The following is a 21,559-nucleotide window of genomic DNA, read 5'->3' on the forward strand; positions in this document are numbered from 1 at the left end:
TCCTATTGCTTTACCCAAATTATAAAATAAAACAACTATAGGCTTCAGGGGTATGAAAGTGCACTTTCTCTTTAAGAAACCATTAGGCGTACAAAAGCCCAACTCCAGACAAATGGTCCATCTGAAACTTAGGCCTCGTACACACGGACGGACTGTCCGAGGAAAACGTTTTCATCGGATATGTCCGCTAGGAGATTTCTGTCTGATGGTTGTACACACCATCAAACAGAAATCCGCGCGGACACGATACGCGGTGATGTGGCCGCGACGATGACGTGCGCGGCCCTGGAAGGTCAATGCTTCCACGCATGCGTCGAATCACTTCGACGCATGCGAGGGCTTTCGTCCGAGCGGACATGTCCGGTGAGTCTGTACAGAAGACCGAACATGTCCGACGGACAGGCTTCCAGCGGACATGTTTCTTAGCATGCTAAGAAACATTTGTCCGCTGGAAACCTGTCCGATCCGCCGGAAAATTGTCCAGTCGGCCGTACAGATGACCGAACATGTCCGCTGAAACTGGTCTGCGGACCAGTTTCAGCAGACATGTTTGGTCGTGTGTACGGGGCCTAAAACAAATTAAACAAATTAAACCTGAACCATCTACTAAATGCAGAAATATCACTCTTTGGTGAAGTGGCTTTTTCACACTTGTACTACGGTAACTTGTTTTTGTTTTTTGCACCAAGGTTTGGAATATAAAGACACACTGTGTTTTCTTGGCTGAGGATGAAGGCGTCAAGGAGGATGGTAAGATCTTTCTTCACTCTAAAGAAAGACAAACAGAATATACTGTCCAATGCTATCAATCAATGAAGTGGCAAACAAAGAGGCTGGCTTTAACCTGGTCAGGCAAACATGAGCTTGAGGGCAAAGTATCAGTATAGGAAGGCCAGTGTAACAGAGGAGCTGGACAGTGTGACAACCAACAGGCATCTGCTCCACCCTACACCTGGAATTATAGGAATTATAGTTCTCTCATGTTGAAATTTTGCTGGTCTTATCTCCGTCCATGATGATTCTACTACAAATCGCTTTGCTCATCGCTGTGTGTGGAAGGAGCCAAAGCCAAGAGCAAACGTAAGGCAAAATTCCACCTTAAATTGTTACAGTCTTATTGTTCAGGGCCCACATTTTCAGTGTATGTGTAGCTGTAGCCATAGCAGACCCATAGATGAGGGGTATCTACCCATCTGTCATAGGTAGCTGCAAGATTCATAGGTGAGGGGTATCTGCACATATTGTTAGAAATATAGACTCATCAGTTACTAGTATCCAGGGGCGGACTGACAACTCATGGGGCCCCCGGGCAATAGGAGATTATGGGGCCCCCGGGCAATAGGAGATTATGGGGCCACCAGGCAATAGATTATGGGGCCACACAGTATACACACACACACACACACATTTTTTCTATTGAAAAGCCTGTGGCGTGCAAAACACAACCCAAAAACTCCACCCGGTGTAGAAAAAATGTTCACACACATAAAGAGTGTAATCACAAAAACGTGGAAACGGGTGCTGCGTCAAACGGCCCTCCTCACGAAGGGCCTGACCCTGATCCCCCGGGGCGTTAGACTCCAGACGGGGACTAGAGTAAACAGTGGTCCATGCAGCCAAAGCCGACAGACACAACTTCCTTGGAGGGTCTGCCGAAACAGAACCTTCCCAGGTGGGACTCCCCCGAAGGGAGACCCCATGAGAGCAGGCGAACTAAGCCAGAAGGCCATGTTCACCCACTCCCAAGACTTTCAGGGCTGGCCCGAGGACCGGCACCCTAATCATCACACACAAGGTGTACAAACGTGCACCAACAAAAAAAGACATAAAAGTGACAACACAGGGATAAAATAAAAAAGAAAGTGGGGAGAAGGAAGGTGGGAGATGTGAGTAGAAAGTGACCATCGTGCAATATGATGGCCAGAGGCGCATTGCGGGTGGTATTACCGCTGTTTCCCATTGTTTTAAATGGGAAGAAGCGGTGAAGGAGCGGGATACTCACCGCTCCAAAGATGCTGCTTGCCCTCGGGCTTTCACATTGAGAATGCTGGGCAGGAGTTTTTCAGGCGGTATTTAGGCGCTATTTTTAGAGATATACCGCCTGAAAAACTCCTCAGTGTGAAAGGGGCCTAAGGAGGAGACTTACTAAAATGGGGGCACAAAGACTCTGGTGCAGCTGTGCATAGTAACCAATCAACTTCTAGGTTTAAGGCCCATTCACTTTAGCGCGTCTCCAAAATCCGACTTTACATTCTCTGTACCAAAGTCAAAGTCGCACTAGTTTTATGCCCCGTACACATGTGCGGGATTTCCGACGGGAAAAGTTCCGGCCGGTTTTCCCGACAGGAAAACTGCGATGGAGCTTTGGCCGGGGATCCGGGCCGTGTGTATGCTCCATCGCAGTTTTTCCCATAGGTAAACTGCCAAAAACCATCAGGCAAAAGTTTGCCGGTTCTCTTTTTTTGTCCGTTGGTTTTTGACCAGTTTTCCCATTGAAAAAACTGCGAGGAGCATACACACAGCCGGGATTCCCGATCAAAAGCTCTCCTCACAGTTTTCCCGTCTGGAAAACTGATTGTGTGTACGAGACATTAGCCTCAAGTCCCCCCATCTGTGCTTTACAGTGATTCCCTGCTTGGTGGCTCTTGACAGTAGGTGGCTCTTCAGTGTGGCCACTTCAGTGCGAATACATGGAAATGCTTCCACACAGTGATAGCCAGGCTCAGAAATATTCGCAATTATACTTTTCCTGCATACTAGGCTATTTTTTTTATCTTTTATTGACTCCTATCGCTGATATCTGTGCATGCCAAATTAGGCTTACGAAACTGGATTCAATTTTTTTTTTTTAATTGTAAATGCTGATTTTCTGTAACTTAAAAATTGGGGCAAGAATAAGCTGCCATCTGATCTATTGAAAAATTGTTGGTACAATACTATTGGTCATAACTGAAAATTTTTAATAATTGTATTCAATGACTGCAATGCTAGTCCTGCCCTGATGATTTGCCCAGGCAGGAGCAGCCTTTGAAAAAACAGTTTAGGTTAAAATGAATGTGGGCAGTGCTTGTTTTGAGACCCGTCCTCCCAGCTGACTTGGTACATAATGCCACTCCCGGCTGTTTGGATTGTGTGCAATGTGGTAACCAGTATAATTTTTATGGGCTACTTTAAGCAGGGAAGCTGGTCAGAGTTGATAGGAAGATGGATGGAGCCAAATACAGGGCAATCTTAGAAGGAAACCTGTTATGCCCTGTACACATGATCGGTTCATCCGATGAAAACGGTCTGATGGATTTTTTCATCAGATATCCGATGAAGCTGACTTGCCTACACACCATCAGTTAAAAAAACGATCGTGTCAGAACACGGTGACGTAAAACACAATGACGTGCTGAGAAAAATTAAGTTCAATGCTTCCAAGAATGCGTCGACTTGATTCTGAGCATGCGTGGATTTTTAACCGATGGACTTGCCCACAGACGATCGTTTTTTTCTATCGTTTTTTTAACCATCAGATAATTTTAAAACAAGTTCCTAGTTTTTTCACCGATGGATAAAAAACCGATGGGGCCCACACACGATCGGTTCGTCTGATGAAAACGGTCCATCAGACTGGGTCGGAGGTTCACCTTCCATCAAGACAACAACCTTAAACATACAGCCAGAGATACAATGGAATGGTTTAGATCAAAGCATATTCATTTGTTAAAATGGCCCAGTCAAAGTCCAGACCTAAATCCAAGTGAGAATCGGTGGCAAGACTTGAAAATTGCTGTTTACAGACGCTATTCATTCAATCTGACAGAGTTTGAGCTATTTTGCAAAGAAGAATGGTCAAAAATCTCACTCTCTAGATGTGCAAAGCTGGTAGAGACATCCCCAAAAAGACTTGCAGCTGTAATTTCAGAAAAAGGTGGTTTTACAAAGTATTGACTTTATAATTTTTCTTCCACTTCACAATTATGTGCCACTTTGTGTTGGTCTATCACATAAATTCCCCCCAATTTTTTTCTAATTTTTGGTTGTAACATGACAAAATGTGGAAACTGTCAAGGGGTATAAATACTTTTTTTAAGGCACGGTATTAATAGTTAAAAGGTCAGGGCTGAGCATGTAGGCCATTTACAAAATAATCTGGAGTGGGTGATTGGGGACAAAGAAGGTAATTTAATTAGATACCTTCTTCAGCTCTGAGTACCGGTATATAAAGGAGCAGGGTGGAGCCCATGTGCATAATGGGGATAATATTGGCATAGCTCCAAATGTACAACTATGGCTAAAATTCATATTGTTCAGAAATATTTAGACAAAATAAAGGTGGATAAAGCACCTGGATCAGATGGCATCCACCCACAGATCCTTAAATAATTGAGCTCTGTCATTTCAAAGCCTATGGGGCAGATCCACAAAGATCTGCCCCGGCGCAGCGTATCTGAGATACGCTACGCCGGCGTGACTTACTTGTCCTCGGTTCGAATCCTGAAAGAATTTGCGCCGCAAGTCACGGCGGCGTAGTCTATCTCTGGCGGCGTAACGGCGCGTAATTCAAATTGGCGATTAGGGGGCGTGTTTCATTTAAATGAAGCGCGTCCCCGCGCCGAATGAACTGCGCATGCGCCGTCCCTAAATTTCCCGCCGTGCATTGCGCTAAATGACGTCGCAAGGACGCCATTTTTTTAACATAGACGTGAATTACGTCCATCCCGATTCACGGACGACTTACGCAAAAAAAAAAAAATTCTAATTAAACGCGGGAACGACAGCCATACTTAACATGGCAAGTTTAACTATACGCCGCAAAACAGCAGCTTTAACTATACGCCGGAAAAAGCCGACTAGAGACGACGTAAAAGAATGCGACGACTGCGCGTAGGTTCGTGGATCGTCAGAAATAGCTAATTTGCATACTCGACGCGGAAAACGACGCAAACTCCACCCAGCGGACGCCAAAGTATTGCATCTAAGATCCGAAGGCGTACGAAGCTGTCAGATCTAACCCAGATGCCGTCGTATCTTGGTTTGAGGATTCAAACCAAAGATACGACGCGGGAAATTTGAAAGTACGCCGGCGCATCAGTATATGCCGGCGTACTCTCTTTGTGGATCTGCCCCATTGTTTCTAATGTTTAGGGACTTTTTAATGACTGGCATAATACCCCTGGATTGGCATAAGGCCAATGGGGTGCCTATATTTAACCACTTCAATACAGAGCTTTAATACCCACCTCCATACCGGGCCTATTCTGGCACTTCTCTCCTACATGTACAAATCATCATTCTTTTGCTAGAAAATTACTCAGAACCCCCAAACATTATATATGTTTTTAGCAGACACCCTAGGGAATAAAATGGCGGTCATTGCAACTTTTTATCTTGCACGGTATTTGCACAATAATTTTTTTAAACGCCTTTTTTTTGTAAAAAAAATGGTTTCATGAATTAAAAAATAACAAAACAGTAAAGTAAAGTTAGCCCAATTTTTTGTCAAATATGAAAGATGATGTTACGCCGTGTAAATAGATACCTAACATGTCATGCTTTAAAATTGCGCACACTCATGGAATGGCGCCAAACTTTGTTACTTAAAAATCTCCATAGGCGACGCTTTAAAAATTTTACAGGTTACCAGTTTAGAGTTACAGAGGAGGTCTAGTGCTAGAATTCTTGCACATGCTTTAACGCACGTGGTGACACCTCACATGTGTGGTTTGAACGACGTTTACATACGTGGGCGGGACTTGCGTGTTTGTTCGCCTCTGAGCGCTAGCTACCGGGGACAGGGGCGTTTTAATTTTTTATTTATTTATTTTTTACACTTTTTTTTACATTTTTTTTTTTTCGATCGCTTTTATTCCTATTACAAGGAATGTAAACATCCCTTGTAATAGCAATAGTGTGTGACAGGTCCTCTTTATGGAGAGTTGCGGGGTCAATAAGACCCCACATCTCTCCTCCAGGCTGGAAAGAATGAGATTGTGAAAAAATTCACAGATCTCATTCTTACTAGCCGCAATTGCGGTTTGTTTACTTACGGGTACCCGGGCGTGACGTCATCACATCGCGCCCGGGCCTCCGACGGTCATAGAGAGCCCGGAGAAGCACCGGATGGCGGCTATAATCGTTCTTATGGTGCGCAGGATCGCCGCCGGGCGGGAGGGGGGTGGGCGGTGGTATATGATGTCGGCGGCGCTTCAGCCCGAGGCCGGTACTGGGGGGGGGCGTCAGCACGGTTTTGGATCCGGGATGATCATGGCACAGGTTTTTTTGGCTGGGCGGTGGGGGGTAAGCTCACTTGCTGGTTGCTGCCTGGCTTACCATTGCACATCAATTTTGAATACTAAACTCACCTACCTGACACACTGACCATTACACTGACTACCTGACATACATGCACCACCTACCTGACATACATATACCTACCTGACATACATACACCTACCTGACCTACACTGACCTCACCTACTACCTGACCTACATACACTCACCGACCCTACCTGACATACATACACCTACCTGACTTTGCATTTACATTTACTTTACTGCCTGTTGGACCTAGTGGCCTTTTTACCTTTCTATCACCCGATCGCTCCTCCGCTGGCCTTATCTCTCCCGATCGTGAGCCCCCCGCCCGAGCTCCGAGTGAGGATCATCTCAGTGATGTGGCGCTGCGGTATTGTAATTCCCGCCTTCTGGAGCTTCGGGCGCCTATGGAAGTGGAAGTGAAAAACTTCCCAGTGTCAGTGTGAGAAAAATGCCTCAGGCTTGGTGGTCAGTGGGTGGAGGAATAGTGCCCCATCATTGGTTTCAGTGGAAGGAATAGTGCCCCATTGTTGGTATCAGTGGGAGGAATAGTGACCCATTGTTGGTATCAGTGGGAGGAATAGTGACCCATTGTTGGTATTCGTTGGAAGAACAGTGCCCCATCTTTGGTGTCAGTGGGAGGAATAGTGTTTTATCTTTGGTGTCAGAATGACCCATCGTTGGTGTCAGTGGGGGGAATAGTGTACCATTGTTGGTGCCAGTGGAAGGAATATTGCTCATATCAGTAGGAGAAATAGTGCCCCAAGGGCTGGCTAAAGGCAAGCGAAGGGCTGCATCTGGCCTGTGGGCCACAGTTTGGAGACAACTAAACTAGATGAACTTGTGTCTTTTTTGAACCTGACTAACTATGTAACTATGTAGCAAGCAGCAGTGCTGACCAGATTAGTGAAATTTCCTAGCAGGCAGGCAGCAAGCTGGAGCAGTCTCCACTTGTTGCCAAATGTTGGACACAAGCCTGAGGTTACAATCCCAATCTGACTCTGAGGACCTTCCAGATGTGAAAGCCAAGCAAAGCGATCTCCAGGTGGGGTAATGGTTAATGTAGGTGTGTAGGGAGGGGGGGTCGGGGGGGTGGTATAGGCTAAGTGGCACCCACAGCAAAAGAATGCAAGTATTGCAGGGAAGGATTGTTTTGTATTGTGAAAGGTGGTAAGAGTGAACTCTACCCACTGTTCAGGTAAACTATTCTGTTTACACAGAGACTGTTTACCTTCAATCAGGGTTCAGATTTAGGATGGCCATACAACAGGAATCAGGCAATTCATGTGGACTGTCCAAAATTCGAGTTGTGAATGGATTACCACAAAACTCATGGGGTTCAGTAACAGTGACATATAATCCAATTTATATGTTCTTCAATGAGTGGGACCTAGCTATCCAATATTTATTTTAGGGCTGTGGAAATGAAAGATTAATTCCTCGATTAATCTTTAATTTTTTTGATTGATCAAAATTTTTTTGATTAAACAAAATTCTTTTTATTGGTACTAGTGGTGCAACCGATCGTAAATGATCCGTGATCCGAGCGGGTCACCATATGCGGATCGGCACAACACGTGATTCGCTGCTGCCTTGGCCATAGGAAAGGCCACTGCTTAGGCCTAGCTCCCGGAGTGGCGGTCATCTTGGTCCACCCGGTGGCGGCCTAGGTGAGCCTAGAGCGGTGCGCTGATGTCGTCACCCGGCCTCAACTGCTCGTGTTCGGCCGGCTTCTCTGGTAAGACTAAGCAAGCACTAATATTACTGGATATTACAGTGGGGGAGATGTCTGTGGGTTACAGTGGGGGAGATGTCTGTGGATATTACAGTGGGGGAGATGTCTGTTGATATTACAGTGGGGGAGATGTCTGTGGATATTACAGTGGGGGAGATGTTTGTGGATATTACAGTGGGGGAGATGTCTGTGTATATTACAGTGGGGGAGATGTCTGTGGATATTACAGTGGGGGAGATGTCTGTGGATATTAAAGTGGGGGAGATGTCTGTGGATATTACAGTGGGTGTGATTGTGGATATTACAGTGGGGGAGATGTCTGTGGATATTACAGTGGGGGAGATGTCTGTGGATATTACAGTGGGGAGATGTCTGTGGATTACAGTGGGGGAGATGTCTGTGGATATTACAGTGGGGGAGATGTCTGTGGATATTACAGTGGGGGAGATGTCTGTGGATATTACAGTGGGGAGATGTCTGTGGATATTACAGTCGGGACTATATATGGTGGTGATCCGAAAAATGTATGTGCGTTATAATTAATCGAAATTAGTCAATTAATCGATTAAAAATAAAATCGATTAATCGAACACGAAAATTTTAATCAGTAACAGCCCTAATTTATTTGAAGTTCCATTTGTGTCTCTGTTGAAACTCACTGGGATGCAAATAGTTGTTCACATAGGCTTGTTACTTCCAGTGGCTCTTTCACACTGGGGCGGGGGCAGCGTCGGTGGTAAAGCACCACAAATGAGAAATGAATGGGTCCAGGTAGATAAAAGGCAACTAACTAGAGATTTCCGGTAATCAGCTGCAGTCACTGTTTTTGGGTATTCTGGCAGCTGTGTTGGCTGTCAGAAAGCAATAGCCAGCAGCGGTAGATTTGCACTGTTTAGCATGGATGGGAGAATCTATGGATTTTTCTCAGTCTGCTGGCTGGAAAGAATTCTTTACTTGTATGGCCAGCATAACTGGGGTATCAGTTGTATTGCAGCTGCATACCCATCAACTTTCTGAGTTGGGAATGAGAGACAATGAATGTCGCCCCCCCCCCCCCTTCTCAACTTTAATGTGACATGTCATTTTGCTTAGGGCCCCAGGGAGGTCAGGATCGGCACTGCTGTTTCTATACTGTCCGTGCATCATTCCGGCTGCTAGGCCATGTGAAAGGGGGGTCTATCCGGGTGAGCAATACACACTCAGGATTGAGTGGCGAATATTTGAACTTTGAATACTGTTGTGCATTCTTTACCGTGTGCCTGAACCTTCCCCTTCCCTCTATACTCTCTACTTCCTTCGCAAGTTTTATGCAGTGAAAATAAAGCCTACAGTTGAAGGTTTTACATCTTGTGTGGACATTCCCAGTGGCGGCTGGGGGGGCGCAAACGAAAAAAAATAAAAACAATTGCAGCCTCACTGTGCCCATCAAATGCAGCCACTGTGCCATCAATTGTCACCACTGTGCCATGCCATCAAACGCAGCCACTGTGCCATGCCATCAAACGCAGCCACTGTGCCATCAAATGCAGCCACTGTGCCATGCCATCAAATGCAGCCACTGTGCAATCAATTGTCACCACTGTGCCATGCCATAAAACGCAGTCACTGTGCCATGCCATCAAACACAGCCACTGTGCCATCAATTGTCACCACTGTGCCATGCTATCAAATAAAGCCACTGTGCCATCAATTGTCACCACTGTGCCATGTCATCAAACGCAGCCACTGTGCCATCAATTGTCACCACTGTGCCATGTCATCAAACGCAGCCACTGTGCCATCAATTGTCACCACTGTGCCATGCCATCAAACACAGCCACTGTGCCATCAATTGTCACCACTGTGCCATGCCATCAAACGCAGCCACTGTGCCATCAATTGTCACCACTGTGCCATGCCATCAAACACAGCCTTTGTGCCATCAATTGTCACCACTGTGCCATTCCATCAAACGCAGCCACTGTGCCATCAATTGTCACCACTGTGCCATGCCATCAAACGCAGCCACTGTGCCATCAATTGTCACCACTGTGCCATGCCATCAAACGCAGCCACTGTGCCATGCCATCAAACACAGCCACTGTGCCAATTGTCGCCACTGTACCCTTTGTCGCCACTGTGCCCTTTGTCGCCACTGTGCCCTTTAATTGTCGCCACTGTGCCCATTGATGTCACTGTGCCCATTGTCGCCACTGTGCCCATTGATGCCACTGTGCCCATTGTCGCCACTGTGCCCTGTATAATGCCCCTCCCCCCCCCCGGGCGCTTACCTTTCTGGGGGTCAGCCATCCTCCTCCCACGTCCCTCGATGTCTTCTCCCGCCCTCGATGACGCTTCAGCCAATCAGGTTACCAGTAACCAGAACCGGTGAACCTGATTGGGTGAGACGCTTGTCAGTCTTATCTAAGGAACGTACCACCCGTACGTCCCTTAGATAAGTTTCCGGGAGCCGAAGGCCGCTGGCTCTGATAGGCACTTCCGCACAGCCAACCAGCTACCGTTATTCAGGTGGCCGGCGCTCACTGTCCGGCCATCTGAATAGTCGGCGGCAGCGCCCGGCAACAATAACATAGATTCATGCAATGCATGTTATTGTATCAGTGGCGGTGCGAGAGCCAGAGGGGGCAGCGCTCCAGCGCCCTCTATAGACGCACTGCCACTGGACATTCCAATTTCTACAGACTTTCTCCCCTGGACAACGAATTTAGAGGTAACGTGCAAAACCCAAAATCTAAACCAGCAGCTCCTTCGGGGGTAGTGCTACATATGGCTCTTTTGCCCAGCTCTCCCTTGCAGTTTAGGTATCTCTATCAGATTTCTATTTATGAATCCTTTCATAGAGTCGGATCAGTGGATCAGAATACATTTTCCTGTGTGGCCTCATTATTTCTAATCGGGCATGCATACCTCCCAACATTTTGAGTTGAGAATGAGGAACACCTACTAGCAAATGTATGTAGGTATAGGACACCTGCCACACCCCCTTAAAGGAGAATTAACCAAAAAAAGGTTAATTAAATCCACAAGGACTTTTTTTTTACAACAACTATTCCTTTATATTGGCTTTTAAAATTTACAAATGCAGCAATTTAGAAATGGGATAAAAGGTTTATGTTTTACTATGTAAAATCTGAAAACTCACAATAAAAACTATTGAACAAAAACAAGTTTAGTACTGGGAAACACGTTTTGAAAGATAAAAAGTTCTTTTTATATAAAACTATATGGATCAGACCAAAATGAGGAACAAATGAGGAGAATGAGGGACATAGGGACATTGCTCCAAATCAGGGACAGTCCCTCGAAATCAGGGACAGTTTGGAGCTATGCACTCCATTATAGCAAAGGTCATAACAGATAAGGGCTCAGATAGCATACTGCTCTGGGCTGAGGACTGCAATCACAGAGAACCCCCTGAACATATTTAGAATTGAGCTTATCTTCTTTATGAAGAGTTTCTTTAGCACACAATAGCCCCAGAAGAGCACTCCTAATTTTTTGTTCACATGCCTATTATTCTGTTTTCTCTGCAGCTACCTGGTGACAGGGCCCCGACTATGGAGAATTGGAGCACAGGAAACTGTAGTCATTCAGGCTTTTGGGCAAACGGAAAATTTCCCGATAAAAATGTCATTGCTCAGTTTCCCAGATAAAAGGACCACGTATGCTGTGCAGAGCATTGATCTGACTCCAGCCAACAAATTCCAAGGACTGATCAACCTCCAGGTATGTGTGGGCTCTGTTCTTGACTATGGTATAAATACATACACCCTTATCTGCTAAGACCCACATTTTACTCAACTTTTACCTTAAATAAATAACTGAGACCACTACTGTAATCTTTGGAGTAAAAACTGGCCGTAGCAGCCTCCATTTATTTTTAAATAACCTTTTTTAAATATTAAAGCACATTAAATAACATTTCCACACATAAACATAAGTAAACCTGAAACACAATATTAACACTACTGGTGCTGGACTTTGCAGGCACATTAAACCATTTTAACCATGCTAAAACTTTTATGAGCACTGCGATACCTAAATCTGGTCTTAGGCCTCAAGCCGAAAACCTGACTCAGAGACGACCTTACCTGACCGCAGTGCCCCTATTAACCCCTTCCCAGCTACACCTTGGTAGACTGGACTACCAGCCCCTTCAGAACCCATACCACCTCTGGGTAATGGCATCCACTTTAGGGTACTTTCTTCTCCTGCAAAGTCCAAAACACCCGCCGCCGCCACGACATCATAACTTCGCACCTGTGTGGAGAGACAGAAAAAAGAAAAAACAGGAAAGCACCCCAGACCACAAACACCATATCACATCCCCATTTTTACCCCCGTAAACCAATCGCCCCCTCCAACCAACCAGCAAAAAAGGGAGGGTGGGTGGGAAACTTCGCCCCTCGTGCTGCTTAGCCCGGGAAGCGTGGGAGGGTGATTTATAACCTCCCCTCCCACCGCTCTCCTTCACTGCAACCCCTCCCACTGACCATGGCAGGGCTTTCCTTTAACCCCGTCATGGCCGGCCCTGCGCCTATGCTGTGGGTTTTTTGCTCCGGGCCTCTCTTTATAACAGATTCAATTGATTTCAACAGATTTGTTGTTGCCAGTATCCCCATCTTCCCAAAAGCTCTAAAGTGGTGAATATACAGTCAGTGAGTCAGTGTGTTTCCTGATTTCAGAGCCACCCTGTCTTTGAGCTCACTGCAATTTAAACAGGGGTTTAAACAGGCTCTAGAGTCGGGGTGTCAAACTCAATTTCATCGTGGGCCGCATCAGCATTATGATTGTCTTCAAAAGGGCCGGTTGTATCTGTAAGATTAGATGTCCAGCGCATCCCCTCCCCTTACATTAGATGTCAAGAGCCACCCCACCATCAGAAGTTGAGTCCCCCACTCTCCCTTACATCACAGTGCACCCCCCTTTCCTTATGCTGCTGCTGGGAAGAAGCTGGATGCATTGCTTGAGAGCAGAAAGTAGGGGTCTAGAGTAGGACCAGAGGAGGGCTGGAGCTCTCCTGCAGCTGCAGGAGAGGTGCGAGGGCCACATGAAATGGCCTGGAGGGCCGGATCCGGCCCTCAGGCCTTGTGTTTGACACCTGTGCTCTAGAGGCTTACAGACAGGCTTAAAGCATAACTCCATGAAAAGAAAAATTCTCCAATGCAGTGGGGCTGTGCCCGCACTGCATGGATTAACTTCTTATGTTGAAAGACTATACTTACCTGATCCTTAGATCCTCCAGAAACCACGCCTCCCCCACCCCACTTCCAGCAGTGGATTGTTCCTGCCGTCCTCAAATCTAGAGCCGGTCTATGGGCATGATGAAATCAGGATTTGTCTATTCACAAGAATAGCTAGCATGCAGGGGGGACAGGAGTGCCTGGGACCGGTCTTGCACTTGGAGGATCAGCGGATAAGGTAAGTATATCTCCACTCTGGAATCCCTTAGACAAAAACAAGCTGTTAACCCATGCAATGTGGGCACTGTCCCACTGCATGGGAGAACATTTTTTTTTTTGCATGGAGCTCTTCTTTAAGAGGTTACACTGTATTGAATCATGCAACAGAAGAATGAAGCTCTATGCCAGAAGTATTTTTAAAAGCCTGCTTAAAGCGGGGGTTCACCCTTAGAGGGCACTTTTCCCCCTTAGATTCCTGCTCGTTTTTACTAGGGGAATCGGCTATTTATTTTAAAATATGTGCAGTACTTACCCGTTTACGAGATGCATCCTCTCCGTCGCTTCCGGGTATGGGCTTCGGGAATGGGCGTTCCTTCTTGATTGACAGGCTTCCGAGAGGCTTCCGACGGTCGCATCCATCGCGTCACGATTTTCCGAAAGAAGCCGAACGTTGGTGCGCAGGCGCAGTATAGAGCCGCACCGACGTTCGGCTTCTTTCGGCTACGAGTGACGCGATGGATGCGACCGTCGGAAGCCTCTCGGAAGACTGTCAATCAAGAAGGAACGCCCGCTCCCGAAGACCCATACCCGGAAGCGACGGAAGAAGATGCAGCTCGAAAACGGGTAAGTACTGCTCATATTTTAATACAAATAGCCGATTCCCCTAGACCGAACGAGCAGGAAGCTAAGGGGAGAACATTTTTTTTTTTACAAATGGGTGAACTCCCGCTTTAAAGCAGGGGTTCACCCGTACATGACACTTTTTCCCCTTAGATGAATGCTCGTTTTGTCTAGGGGAACCGGCTAGTTGTTTTAAAATATGAGCATTACTTACCGCTTACGAGATGCATCCTCTCCGTCGCTTCCGGGTATGGGCTTAGGGACTGGGCGTTCCTATTTTGATTGACAGTCTTCCGAGAGGCTTCCGACGGTCGCATCCATCGCGTCACGATTTTCCGAAAGAAGCCGAACGTCGGTGCACAGGCACAGTATAGAGCCGCACCGACGTTCGGCTTCTTTCGGCTACTAGTGACGCGATGGATGCGACCGTCGGAAGCCTCTCGGAAGACTGTCAATCAAGAAGGAACGCCCCCGCTCCCGAAGACCCATACCCCGGAAGCGACGGAGAAGATGCATCTCGAAAACGGTAAGTACGGCTCATATTTTAAAACTAGCCGATTCCCCTAGACAAAACGAGCAGGAATCTAAGGCGATTTTTTGAAAAAATTGTCTTATGGGTGAACTCCCGCTTTAACTTGCTGCAATGTATTTTATAATACTCAAATTAAAGTATATAGAAAAACTCACCTTTTAAAACAAATCATTCAATTTAAAATAGAAATTAATGGCAAAACATTTGTAAATACATAAAACAAATTGTAAAAAAACATTATAAATAGCTTGTTTTCCCTTTTTCATAAGTGATCACATGCCCTCTGTTCTCAGCTACATAAGAAGCTCAGAGAGCTAGGGGATGAGAAACAGCAGCACACTGGCCTTTACAGTGAATGACTGTGCAGGGGGGCATGTCAGGGCAAGTCTGATCATTGGAGGAGAGCAGGCTGAGTTCTCAGCACAGCTAAAGAACTGTCCACACTGTGCTCTCATGCCTAGTGTGATCAGTTTTTGATAGGAAAGCAGAGGGACTGGCAGGAACACCAAGTATTTTACACAAAGAAAGCGATTCAAAGAGACCATTATACTTTTTCATACAAGTACATGGTACAGCAGGAACATATCTGGGATATAAAATGTTGAGTTTACAAATTCTTTAAAGTGTAAGTTCACCTTTATAGAAAATATGTAAGGTGACTTTACACTGTTCCCCCTCCCCATCCCCCCCCCCTCCAGTCCCAATGTACAGTACTGTAGTCCTGAGATCCTGATCTCTTAGGGATCGAAATGCTGCTTCACCTGGTCCAGGTATTCGAAATCCCGTGCCTATTCTCCTTTCTGTACCTGTGTGCGGACAAGAGACATTCTAATTGGTCAACACTGTCACACGAACAGCGCTGACCTATCACAATCCGTCTAGCCCGTGCTGTCAGCCCTGCGAGGAGTGGAGAGAAAGCCAGGAGGATTTCAAATCCCCAGACCGACGAAGCAGTGTTCGTGTCCCTGACAGAGCAGGTTAGTGGGACAGGGACTACAGTACAGTGGGACAGAGGGGGATGGGATCCAGTGTAAGGTCACCTTACAGATTTTCTGTAAAGGTGAACTTGCCCTTTAAGGTGACCTGAGGGGATTGTATGACTTTAGGCAAGCTGTCAGGTGAATGTGTGAACAATTCAGTGGTTGGTTGCACTTGGATATTGCAGATATTCATTGAACTATGACTATATATCATTTGCTGAATTCCATTTCTTGTTTTCTGCAGATTCAGCCAAAAGATTTACCGCGGAAAGATGGCGAAATGCAGTATATCTACCTTCAAGCACAATCAAAATCTTTCACCAAAGAGGAAAAAGTGGCAGTTATTTACGAAAATGGGCACCTTTTCATCCAGACTGACAAAGCTGTCTACACGCCTGACCAATCTGGTAACATCATGAAATGCTCCCCTCACCTGGAGGGAACCTCCTAAATAATCTGCACTCTGTTATATTTTTATTGCATATGTACACAGGGCAGCCATTTTTGCTAATTGCATATGCAGGCTGTACCTTTTGCTTAGTGATTCTACCGTACTTTACTGATCAACTGACTGTACTCTGTAGTATACAAATACGCATTACAGATCTGTGTTTAATGTGTAGACACCCTGCTCCAAGCAGAAGTGACTAATTAAGTTTAGTTTATTGCATTGTAATCAACCAGAGTTGAATTTATAGTTCTGCTTTCTTTTAATTTCCCTAAGTTTTGGTTATTGTTTTCTTCTTCCTTCAGCTGGGATGTGTCCTCGCAATAGTGTAAGAAGATCGAATAACCAGAGTTATAAATATGCAAATCTCCCTGGCCAACTACTGGGAAGTTTATTGCCAATGGTGCATGCTGGGGAAAGGTATATATATATTTGGGGGAACCTTCTGGAAGCTCTCTTACCTTCCTGCCTGAGGAGGGTGTTTGCTGTTGGCTCCTCTCTAGGCAGCAGGCCTGCAAGGTCGGATACATATGCCTAGAGTAAGGTAGGCCCAAACCTGCCTGGGGTCTAAAGTGTTCACTGCCTGGTCGGAAGGTCTGTGCAGAAGTAAAGCTGAATTCTGGATTGGATAACCAGGGACGGACTTTACTCAAAAGTGTTCCAAAGAGCTAGAAGGCCTAGGGTATTTCTATTTTTGCAACCCCACTATATTTCGTGAACCTGGGGTGTTTAGCTCAGTGGTAGATATGTTTTTACAGTGAGTCCATGGCAGTTGGCACTTTGGTTTAAGGGCATGGCATATGTTTTTTTTTAAAGGAAACAGAAAGAAACTTCATATAACAGCAGGTTTCCCACACTAGGGTAATCTTCAACAAACACAACTTATAAAAAAATACTGAGCCACCTGGCTCTTAGGCTCATTCAGTCTCAATTGCAGTACCTGACTGCACGGACTCAATCCTGGCCTCCAAATATGATTCTCCAGCCACTCTCTGAGACTTCTGGGCTTCCTCCAGCTTCCCTGGATTCGCTAGCTGCCTCAGGCTTTCCCAGTCTTGTAGACCCTCTCTTGGTCTCCCTTTTCTCAAAGCTGAGGTGACCATCCCAGTCCTTTGGGCAAAAAGTTCCCCCCACCAGGAATGCAGTCTGACAGAAACAAACAGGTCTCCTGACAGATGTCTGCCACCAAATGGCAGCAACTGCCCTGAGCTATGATCAGATCTGACCACCTGTGCACTAACACCGGCTGTAGGCAACTAGCAAAACCAAGACACAGGACTGAAGGCTCACACAGGCACCCGCTGAGCGCAGGAGGGCCGAATGCACTTCTTATTGCAGCCACCGCTCCTTTTCTCCCTCCGCCTACAGTGCTGCCAGCTTCTTTTCCTCTTTCTCCCTCTGGCTGCACTGCAGGGGAATTGGTCCTAGCACATTTGCCCCTTCCATCTGCTGTCCATGCCCCTTGTTTACCCCACAGCACCTCCGGCTTCCCTCCTCTCCCGCCAGCAGCTACTGCATGCACAAAGGGAGATGTTTCAGGATAGAGTAGGGCAAGTAAATATGTAATTTACTGGCCCCTTTCTTTCCTGAATGAACACAGGGAGCGGTCGGTACTAATCACTCCTGTGTCCAGTCATCACTGAAGCATAGTAAACATTGCTTACTATGCTTCAGTTTGTGAATGAGCAGGAAGCCTCAGAGCGCTTCCTATTCATTAATCTGTGCTGCTGAGGCTGCAAAGAAAGAAACTGATAAATATATGTCTTCAGTCACTGTCGGCTGTGAAGGGGGGCCCTGTCAGTTAGACTGTATGGGGCCCCGCAATTTCCAACAGCAGCCCTGCAGCCACCACATCTCAGGACAGGTAAGCTGTAATACATTACAATTTTTTTATATTTAAATATGCTTTTAGTTGAACACTACATAGATAATGCCTCAAACGTGAGAGATTTACCAAAGTGTGAGGTGAGCTGAGGGAACACATTCCCATGTTTGCTTCAAGCTTTCAACCAAAAAAAGGAAACGCTCTACTATTTTTCTACAGCATATACCAGTAACTGTTTTTCTAAAATACATGCAGGTTCTGTTGGTTTCGTGGTCCCTCACTTGACCCTTTAATGTCTTTTTTTTTTTTTTTATATTCACAGTAAAGATCCGGGTCTATTCCATGGATGAGGAGCTGAGACCAGCCCGCCGCCGGGTCACCCTCACTTTCTTGGTAAATTGTTATGTTGTGTTTATTCAGCTTATTGGAACATAAGCAGCATTATTACAGCTTTGAGCCCTGCTAGAGTCATAGTGGGGCTCAGGAAGGTAGTGCCATAGTGGGGCTCAGGAAGGTAGTGCCATAGTGGGGCTCAGGAAGGTAGTGCCATAGTGGGGCTCAGGAAAACCTGCAAGAGCACATGAGTGCAACATGCAAGGGAAGATGGTGGTGACATGTGTTTGCATCACTGTGAAATTCACATTGCTGGTGTGCAGCAGGTGATATTTAAAATTAAAGTTAAATCCTGATAAAGCCTACTAAAGCATTAAAGCTACAGCCAGCACTTCCAAATAAGTGAACGTTAGGATAGATAAACAGATAGACAGACAAATAGAAACATACTTCCTGGCTTTGGCTGACGAAAACCTCAGGAAAGGCCTTCCAGTACTCACTCCTCTAACTTATTCAGGTGTATGTATGTGTGAATTTTTTCTTGAGCTAGTGAACTCTGTAAGCAACAAGCACTTTACTACAATAGGGAGCAATAGGGAGATTCTGCAAAATAGACCTAAATCTCATGCCGCGTACACACCATGGCCCGGATTCAGGTACAACTTGCGCATTATTTGCGGAGGCACAGGGCAACGATGTTGCCCTACGCCCCCGCAAATAATTTGCGCTGCCCTCGATTCACGGAGCAGTAGCTCCGTTAATTGCGAGGGCGCGCCGGCAAAATTGCCCAGCGTAAGCGCGCGCAATGTAAATGATCCCGCCGGGGGCGGTAATCATTTAAATTAGGTGCGCTCCCGCCCTGAGCGTACAGCGCGTGCTCCGTCGGGAAACTTTCCCGACGTGCATTGTGGCAAATGACGTCGCAAGGACGTCATTTGCTTCAAAGTGAACGTGAATGGCGTCCAGCGCCATTCACGATTCACTTACGCAAACGACGTAAAATTCGAACGTCGCGACGTGGGAACGCCGGGTATCCTATAGCATTGGCTGCGCCTGCTTTCAGGATGTGTAACCTTACGCGAAACCCGATGTACGCAAACCATTGGCTGCGCCTGCTATTAGGATGTGTAACCTTACGCGAAACCCGACGTATGCAAACTACGTAATTTGCGTACGCAGGGCTCGCGCAACGTTGTGAATCGGTGTTAGTATGCAATTTGCATACTATACACAGATCACAATGGGAGTGCCCCCTAGCGGTCATCGCTAGAATGCAGCCTAAAATCTGCGTGGCATAAGAGCCTTATGCCACGCAGATTTTAGGCTGCAGTCGGCGTAACGAGTTCTCTGAATCAGGAGAACTCGTTACGCCGGCACAAGTCAGCAATTGCGCTGCGTAACTATGGTTACGCAGGCCCAATTGCTACCTGAATCTGGGCCCATCACTTTATGTGATGAAAAAAAACGACTTTTTTTGTGAAGTAAAAAACGACGTTTTTGAAACTTCAATTTTCAAAAACGACGTTGCCTACACACCATCGTTTTTTCACAATGCTCTAGCAAAGCGCGGTTACGTTCAGCACTTTTTTCCATTGAAGCTCGCTTCATAACTAGCTTCTGGGCATGCGCGTGTTTAAAAACGTTGTTTTAAACGTCGTTTTTGATACACACGGTGATTTTTTGTGAAACAAAAAACAACGTTTGGAAAAACGACACATAAAATTGAAGCATGCTTCAATTTTTTTTTGTCGTTTTTCACAAGACATAAAACAACGTTTTCCCCCACACGGTCATTTAAATTGACGTTTTTAAAAACGTCATTTTTTTTCATCACATAAAGTCATGGTGTGTACGCGGCATGACTTACTGGCTGAAAAGGAGAATGCAAAATAATAATATCCAATCTTTCATATATATACAGTATATGAAATTGTAATAAAAATGCAAACCATGTACAAAGCCACTATACAGTCCCTTTGCAATCTTAAAATATCCCCTACTCTTCCCCAGAATGGGCTGAAAGGATCTTAAAATGCTTCAGAAAAGCTGCTGGAAGCTTGTGAAATTCCCTGTAAAGCCTTGCTGGATCTGATGTTGTTTTGCATCCATTAAAATCAATTAAGCGATATCCATATGTTTAGCCCTTACAGAATGAGTGGAATAATGGAATGTTGACCTGTTAAACTTCCTTTAAAATAGATTGTGTTCATAATTTAATTGACAGGATCCTGAGAAAGTGAAAATGGACATAATAACGCAAGATGACGTCACAGGTGTCATTTCATTCCCAGATTTCAAGATTCCGGCCAATCCCAGGTGACTATTTTGGCATTATCTCTTTAGGAAGATTCAAAAATAAAGTTTTATAGAAATGTTTTCATCAGACCTGTAAATCTACATAACAGGTAAAAGGTTACCAGCTAGTGTGCATAAATTCCTGTATCTGTGCACAAAATGGCATATGAATATTTATTTTTACTTGTGCTATGATGTTAAGCAGTCTACTGCTCTTCCGCATTGGCCATTTTATGTTAAAGATTGCCATACACATGGGTAGCTAGAATCAGTAAGAGTTAGGCCGGCCTAACTCGGAACCTGCGCCGACCTAAGTTTAAGTGTATTCTCAAACAGAGATACACTTAAACCTATCTAAGATACGACGGCTTGTGCCGTCCTATCTTAGGGTGCAATATTTAGGCTGGCCGCTTGGTGGCACTTCCATTGCAGTCGGCGTAGAATATGTAAATCACTAGATACGCCTATTCACGAACGTACGCCCGGCCGACGCAGTACAGATACGCCGTTTACATAACGCATTAGCAGGCCTAAAGATATTCCATCAAATAGCTGGAATAGTAATGTTAAAGTATGGCCGCCGTTCCCACGTCGAAAATCGAAAATTTTACGTTGTTTGCGTAAGTCGTCCGTGAATAGGGTTTTACGTAATTTACGTCCACGTCGAAATCAATAGGACCGTGCGGCGTACTTAGCCGTAATGCACAGTGGGAAATGTAGGCGAACGGCGCATGCGCCGTTCCAAAAAAACGTCAATCATGTCAGGTCAAACCAAATTATCATAAAACACGCCCCCTCAGCCTATTTTGAATTAGGCGCGCTTGCGCCCGCCGCATTTACGCTACGCCGCCGTAAGTTAGGAGGCAAGTACTTTGTGAATACAGTACTTGCCTCTCTGACTTAAGGCGGCGTAGCGTAAATACGATACGCTACGCTGCCTTAAAGTTGCGCGCCCCTACCTGAATCTAGCTAGGGATGTTCATCCTCTGAACTTTAATCAGGCAAGTTTTCAAATACAAGCTCCTATTTGCTGTTACTATCCCCTGGAGTCCTCTGCCCATTTTACCAATTTCCTATGCTCTGCC

General features: G+C 45.8%; 1 protein-coding gene across 2 annotated transcripts in view; it reads left to right on the forward strand.

Moving 5' to 3' along the window:
* Window positions 1-886: 886 nt before the first annotated feature.
* Window positions 887-21,559, forward strand: part of C5 (complement C5) — a 138,527-nt gene continuing 117,854 nt past the window's right edge. For both annotated transcript variants that reach the window (XM_040324047.1, XM_040324048.1), the window contains exons 1-5: window positions 887-1,080; window positions 11,572-11,764; window positions 15,818-15,980; window positions 18,169-18,239; window positions 20,404-20,495. In XM_040324047.1, coding sequence (XP_040179981.1) covers window positions 1,013-1,080; window positions 11,572-11,764; window positions 15,818-15,980; window positions 18,169-18,239; window positions 20,404-20,495 — 587 coding nt within the window. In that variant the 5' untranslated portion in view covers window positions 887-1,012. The remainder of the gene's footprint in view (window positions 1,081-11,571; window positions 11,765-15,817; window positions 15,981-18,168; window positions 18,240-20,403; window positions 20,496-21,559) is intronic.

Source organism: Rana temporaria, chromosome 9, assembly GCF_905171775.1.
Source record: "Rana temporaria chromosome 9, aRanTem1.1, whole genome shotgun sequence".
In the NCBI taxonomy this organism is placed as follows: Eukaryota; Metazoa; Chordata; class Amphibia; order Anura; family Ranidae; genus Rana; species Rana temporaria.